Raw genomic sequence first — 6,620 nt, forward strand, 5'->3', positions numbered from 1 at the left:
CTGGCCATAAATGGAAAATCCAGGAATCAGTAGTTGCTCAGTCCTTGAGGGTATCCTTGATGGATAGTCTTAGCAGGTCTTCAATAAATGCTGGAGTCTTGAAGAATTAGGCTTTAATGCCAGCGAAGGAATGGACTTTAACAAGGGGAGAGTAAGCTGGCAAAGAGCAAGAGTTTCCTTCAGTGTCCTTGTGTAGGCTCCCAGAAGAAGGTGTGGCCCAGATTAGATCTAGATCTGGGTTAGAAGTAGATCGCCCCACATCAAATCAAGTGTTAACCCCTCACAGGTTGTGTACCCTATATAGCTACATTGACAACCAAGAATAACCATCACAGTGAGTGTGTCTGTTTCTGTGGTTCTCAGCCTGTGGGTTGCAACCCCTTTGGGTCAACAAAGTCATTTTATGGTTGGGGGTCACTACAACGGGAGGAACTGTATTAAAGGGTTATTGCGTTATGAAGGTTGAGAACCACTGGTCTACATGTTCGTATTTATATGTGTGTGCAGGTGCCTCCAGAGGCCAGAAGAGGCCATTGGATCTCCTGGCAATTGTGAGTCACCCAACGTGGGTGCTGGGAACTGAACTCTGCAAGAGCCCCAAGTGTTCTTAACTGCTGAGCTATTCTCCAGCCTCTGGAAAGGTGTTTCCGCATTTAAGCTTTTTGCATTTAATATTTGTGTGTGTGTGTGTTTGTGTGTGTATGTGTTTTAAAGCTTTTTGCCACAGTTCAAATATTTGAAAAGTCATTGTGTACAGTGTTCTTTGCGGGAAGAGCTGAGACTGGAAGTAAAGAATCATAACTTACGATAGTAAGGTTGTAGGTATCTATGAATTGGAGTGCAGCTTTCATTGTGATTTTGGGGTTGGATTTATGTCTGCATTACAGTGGAGGGAAACATGTCTGTGAGGGATGGAGGAAGTCTTTCCTTCAGTCTTTCGCTAGACCAGAGATGGGCCGTGGCTGTGCTTTTGGTCTACCTAGCAATAGTTAGTTTTGAGTTAGTACAGCTAATGAACACAGTTTGCAATTTGCCTGGACACTTGGAGATAGCTCAGTATGTTCCTAATTTTGTTAATAGGCTAAATAGTTTTGAGGGTTTAAACTTATTAAAATAATAGTGAACAAACAAACAAAAATACTTCATGGCATCGGCATTTTTGAAAATGTGTTTAAATATTTTACTCTTTCTGTCTCGTAGAACTTACTTTCTGAGTGGAAGATCTAGCATATCTAGAGGATACGTGACCATGCAAGGGAATACGTGGTAAGTGATATTCTGGAAATGATAGTTTAGGGAGACTAAAGGAGAGAGGGTAGGTAGTGGGCCAGATACAGGGGATGGGCAGGGACTGTGCTTATTCTTTGATCTATGGTCATAACACATTGAGCTTTGTGTGTAGGGCTAAGAACCAGACCAGGAGAGTTAGTGAAGCAACGTAGAGCCCTCTCCATTGAGCTTGCAGTTCTCAATGGCAAGTAGGCCTTGAAGGTACAAGTATATGATTAGCGGGTGGACTGCAATGCTTATGGACCTGCTAAGCAGCAGCACAGAGTATTGTAAGAGCAAGAAATCTAAGGAAGGTGTATGCGTGTTCTCTAGAGTTAAAGAATTTATAGGATCAGTCTATATATACAGAAAGGGATTTGTTAAAATGACTTATAGACTGATGTCCAACAGTGGATGGCTGTCAATGGGAAGTCCAGGAATTCTGTAGTTGCTCAGTGCATGAGTCTGGCTGTCTAGCTGGTACTCAGTGTATGCTGGAATCCCAAAGAAGTAGGGTCTATTGCCAGTGAAGGAGCGGACTTGCTAACAAGGTGAGGGCAAACAGGCAGAGAGCAAATAAGGCAATTCTTGTAAGAGAATACATTTGATTGGGAGCTTGCTTATAGTTCCAGAGGGTCAGTCCACAATAATTTTGGTAGGAACCATGGTGGCAGGTAGGCAGGCAAGGAGAGAGAGACAGACAGACAGACAAACAGACACTGGGCCTGGTGTGTGCTATTAAAACCTCAAAGCCCACCCTCAGTTACCCTGGTCCTTTAACAAGGCCACACCTCCTAATCCTTCCCAATCAGTTCCACTAACTGGGAACCAAGCATTCAAGAATATAAACATATGGGGCCACCACACTTTTATGACTTACTTTAATAATATCTGTGACTTTCTTTGATCCTGGTTTCTGAGGCCCTTCTTCCATGTATCACGACACAGGAATAAAGAATTTTGAGGAAACAGAAATATTTAGTCTGTAGTAGCATTATTGAAGAAGAGGAAAGAGTACAAAGCTGAGGGAGGACTGGAGGCCACGGCAAATATTTCATGTTGAATAGATTGGACATTCAAGTGCTTATGTCAAGGGTCTGGTGGTCGGGAAAGATGAGAAATGGTGGGTGGAGAGTGGTGGTCACCTTGTTCCAAATGTGCATTTGGAGATGGGGCCCCAAATGCTTGTAGTAAGATAAGCTTTGCTAGGAGCAGGAAATTGGGTGGGGTCGGATGCAGACAAGTTTGCTAAGTTGATATAGCATCTGTTCTGAACCTTCAAAGCCTACCCCCTGTGGCCCACTTATTCTGACAAGGCCACACCTCCAGTAATGCCACTCCCTGTGAGTCTATGGGGGCCATTTTCATTCAGACCACCACACGGTGTTGTGCCTGTGTCACGAGACCCCCATACAAACCACCACAGAGCCAGCATCGGATGCAAACACAAAGGTGTTTATTGATTACAGCCTCAGGCTTGGTCTGCTGTCCAACACCCCAGTCAGCAGGTGGAGGAGAGCGGCCCTGAGCATTTACAGGTTAGGGCTTATATAGGGAAAACCACAAAGGGTCACAGCCTTGTCAGAGGGTAGTTAGCATTTAACCTGATTGGTTATGGCGAAGGGAAGTACAAAATTAAAGAGGAAAAAAGTTAAAAACACATCAGGCATGGTTGAGGCATATGGTTAGAAGCTGTCATTAGCCATGTGATTAGTGTCTGTCATCAATCATACCCTCATCCATCATACACAGGGTAGAGTTCAACTCATTTTGGGAACTTGAGAGAACTTGGGGTCTTGGAAAGGGCATAAGAGGGGTGGTCTTAGTTTAGCTCAAATTTGACCCTCACAATGGATCGTTGGGATAGTCTTGTATTTGGGAAACCCTGTTTTCATTGTGATGTGTGTGCATCCACATAGATACATGCAGAGAACAGATGATGACCTCAGGTGCCACCTACTTTTTGATATATGTTCTCTCACTGTATGATTGGCCAGGGAGCCTCAGCATCCCACCTGTCTGCCTTCCCAGCTGTGGGATTACAAGCACATCTACCATGTTTGGCTTTTTTTTTATGTGTTCTGTGGCTCGAACTCAGGTCCTCGTGTTCTCCCTATCCTGTGAGGTTTTGGTCTCTCTCTCTCTCTCTCTCTCTCTCTCTCTCTCTCTCTTTTTTTTTCTTTTTTCCTTCCTTCCTTCCTTTCTTCCTTCTTTCGACAGGGTTTCTCTGTGTAATCCTAACTGTCCTGAAACTCTCACTCTGTAGACCAGTCTGTCTCTGAACTAAGAGATCCTCCTGCCTCTCCCTCCTGAGTGCTGAGATTGAAGGCATGTGTCACCATCATCCACCTTTTTTTAAAAAATTACTTTAAAGTTCCGTTTGTTTTGTGTGTGTCTGCGTGTAGGTCACGGGACAGTTTGCAGGAGTCTATTCTCTCCACGATGTGCTTCTTGGTGAGGCCCTGTTTTGATTTCTCTTTTCCTTTTCTCTAAAAAGTCACAGAATGTCGTTCCACCCAGGACGAGGGTGTCCCCGAGGACGAGGAGGACATGGAGCCAGACCCTCAGCGCCAGCTTTCAGGCCCCAGAATCTGAGACTTCTTCATCCGCAGCAGCCTCCTGCGCAGTATCAATATGAACCTCCAAGTGCACCTTCGAGCACATACTCGAACTCTCAAGCCCCCAATTTTATGCCTCCACGACCAGACTTTGTACCTTTTCCTCCACCCATGCCGCCGTCAGCCCAAGGCCCTGTCCCACCCTGCCCTGTTAGGCCTCCTTTCCCCAACCACCAGATGAGACACCCTTTTCCTGTTCCTCCCTGTTTTCCACCCATGCCCCCGCCAATGCCTTGCCCTAATAACCCACCAGTCTCTGGAGCACCTCCCGGACAAGGCACTTTCCCTTTCATGGTGCCCCCGCCGTCCATGCCCCACCCTCCGCCCCCTCCTGTCATGCCCCAGCAGGTTAATTACCAGTACCCTCCTGGCCACTCGCACAGTTTCCCACCTCCCAACTTCAACAGTTTCCAGAACAACTCCAGTTCTTTTCCACCCAGTGCTAACAATAGCAGTAGCCCTCATTTTAGACACCTTCCCCCGTACTCACTCCCAAAGGCTCAGAGTGAGAGAAGGTCCCCAGAAAGGCTTAAGCACTATGATGACCACCGACACCGAGATCACAGTCACGGGCGAGGCGAGAGGCATCGGTCCCTGGAGCGCCGGGAGCGAGGCCGCAGCCCCGAAAGGAGAAGACCTGATAGCCGCTACCGGTCAGAGTATGACCGGGGGAGAACGCCGTCCCGCCATCGCAGCTACGAAAGGAGCAGGTAAACCCGCCTGCAGAGTACTTGAATAAAGCCACAGAGACACAGGCGTGGCCAGTTTTTATTGGATTCCAGACCAGCAAAAACTTGTGAATTGTTCTTTTGTTTTGTTTTTTGAGACAGGGTTTCTTTGTGTAGCCCTGGCTATCCTGGTACTTATTTACTAGACCAGGCTGGCCTCAAACTCACAGAGATCTGCTGACTTATATACCTATAGTTCTGGGATTAAATGCTTGCACCACTATTACCACCACCACCCGGCATGTACTTTGATTTGTAAAAAGAAAGGACATGATTTAGACTCCTTAGAAGAGAGACTGAGAAGTGAATACATTGTTGTAAAGAACAGAATGTGAGTGGGGCGGTGGTGGTGCACTCCTTTAATCCCAGCGCTCAGAAGGCAGAGGCCCCTGGATCTCTGAGTTTGAGACCAGCCTGGTCTACTAAGCAGGTTCTAGGACAGCCAGGGCTACACAGAAAAACCCTGTCTCAAAAACCTACAAAAAGAAAAAAAGGTTTTGAAAAGCATTCCAGACTTGTTCTAATCTTGACTGTGTGCTTTAGTCTGCATTTATTTGCTAAGTAAATAGAGTTTTCTAGAAATCAGTAGGTAAAGGGAATCTTTGGATGCTTCTGCTGTAGGGTTAGCTCATTAGGTCTTGAGATGTCAGTAGACTTCTTTTGAGTGTTTCGTGCTAGATATGACTTTGAAAACTGCCCATGTAGACAGTGTCCGTCCCTCTAGTAAACCAAGAAGGCGTAGTAGAAATAGCACCTAGAATTTCCTTAGGCACGGGCCATTTCTTTAGAGGAATGCTCAGCAAAGTGATGGTGTTTTGAGTCTTTTTGCTGAACACAGCTCTGTGTATTATTTCCTCTAAGAGAGCGGGAACGAGAGAGACACAGGCACCGGGACAACCGCAGATCACCATCTCCGGAGAGGACCTACAAGAAAGAGTATAAGAGATCCGGGAGGTAAGAACTAGTAGGCTCATCTCTTACAGTTCACCTTCTGTGTGTGTGTCGCTCTCTGCCAATGTGCCTTTCAGCTCTGGCCAGGGGCTGGGAAAATAAGCCCAATATTGTTGGTGTTTAAGGAAAATCTTCATAATTATCCCCATACTAGAAAGTGTGTATATACATATGTCTGTATATATATATATATCATCCACGGTTCGAAAAAATACAAACTAATAAGCCTAGATTAAAAAAATAAGTGTAGACAAAAGCCTTGAAATTTATTCATAATTATGTTCTTAAATTTACTAGTTTCAGAAAAAACAGAGCAAAGTGTTCAGTTTTGCTCCTTTTTTGCAGATGGACCCATGCTTGTGATAGCTACAGTTTAAAACATCACTTCTATGTTTAAAAGCCAATCTGTGCTCTTAGATCATGGGGATTAAGAGTAGGTCCTGGAGTCTGACAAATTGGAGGTTGATTATTTCCTCAGCTTTGTTACATGTGAAGTTATCCAACCTTTCTGAGGCATAATTCTTTTACATAAAATGAGAATAGTTATATTTTCCTTATTGATTGAAGTGCCACTGAAATAGTAACATTAAACTGTTAGAACTAATCCTAAAGTAAGTACCAAATGAGTGGTTACTATATATAATTATATGAGAAATAGGTAGTGTTTTAGTTAGGCTTTCTATTGCTGTGAAGAGACACCCCGACTATGGCAGCTCTTATAAAGGAAAACATTTAATTGAGGTGGTGGTTAATCTGTTTTTCTTCATCTGTGTTTTGCCCTATGGACTTTTTACCTTTTTTCTGTATGTTCTACTCTGTGTTTGCTAACTGGCAGTTGTCTGTCTGTCCCTGGGCATCTTCTCTTATTTCTCTCTGTCCTCCAGCCCTGCCTATCCTTCTGCTTTTTATTAGACTAATCAGATGCCTTAAGCCAGCAAGATGAAACAACAACACATCTTTTCATAATTAAACAAATGTAACACATTCTTACATCATTAACAAAGGCAGCAGAAGCAAATGTAACACACCTTTACACAGTTAAAGTAATATTCTG

At 44.4% G+C, this 6,620-nt stretch overlaps 1 protein-coding gene across 6 annotated transcripts in view; it reads left to right on the top strand.

Annotated features, from left to right (window-relative positions):
• The window catches only part of Drosha (drosha ribonuclease III), a 107,357-nt gene that overhangs the window by 2,087 nt on the left and 98,650 nt on the right, over positions 1-6,620 (top strand). For all 6 annotated transcript variants that reach the window (XM_013349751.2, XM_005356645.3, XM_026783738.1 and 3 more), the window contains exons 3-5: positions 1,201-1,266; positions 3,767-4,597; positions 5,477-5,569. In XM_013349751.2, coding sequence (XP_013205205.1) covers positions 1,250-1,266; positions 3,767-4,597; positions 5,477-5,569 — 941 coding nt within the window. In that variant the 5' untranslated portion in view covers positions 1,201-1,249. The remainder of the gene's footprint in view (positions 1-1,200; positions 1,267-3,766; positions 4,598-5,476; positions 5,570-6,620) is intronic.

This window comes from Microtus ochrogaster, chromosome 19 (genome assembly GCF_000317375.1).
Source record: "Microtus ochrogaster isolate Prairie Vole_2 chromosome 19, MicOch1.0, whole genome shotgun sequence".
In the NCBI taxonomy this organism is placed as follows: Eukaryota; Metazoa; Chordata; class Mammalia; order Rodentia; family Cricetidae; genus Microtus; species Microtus ochrogaster.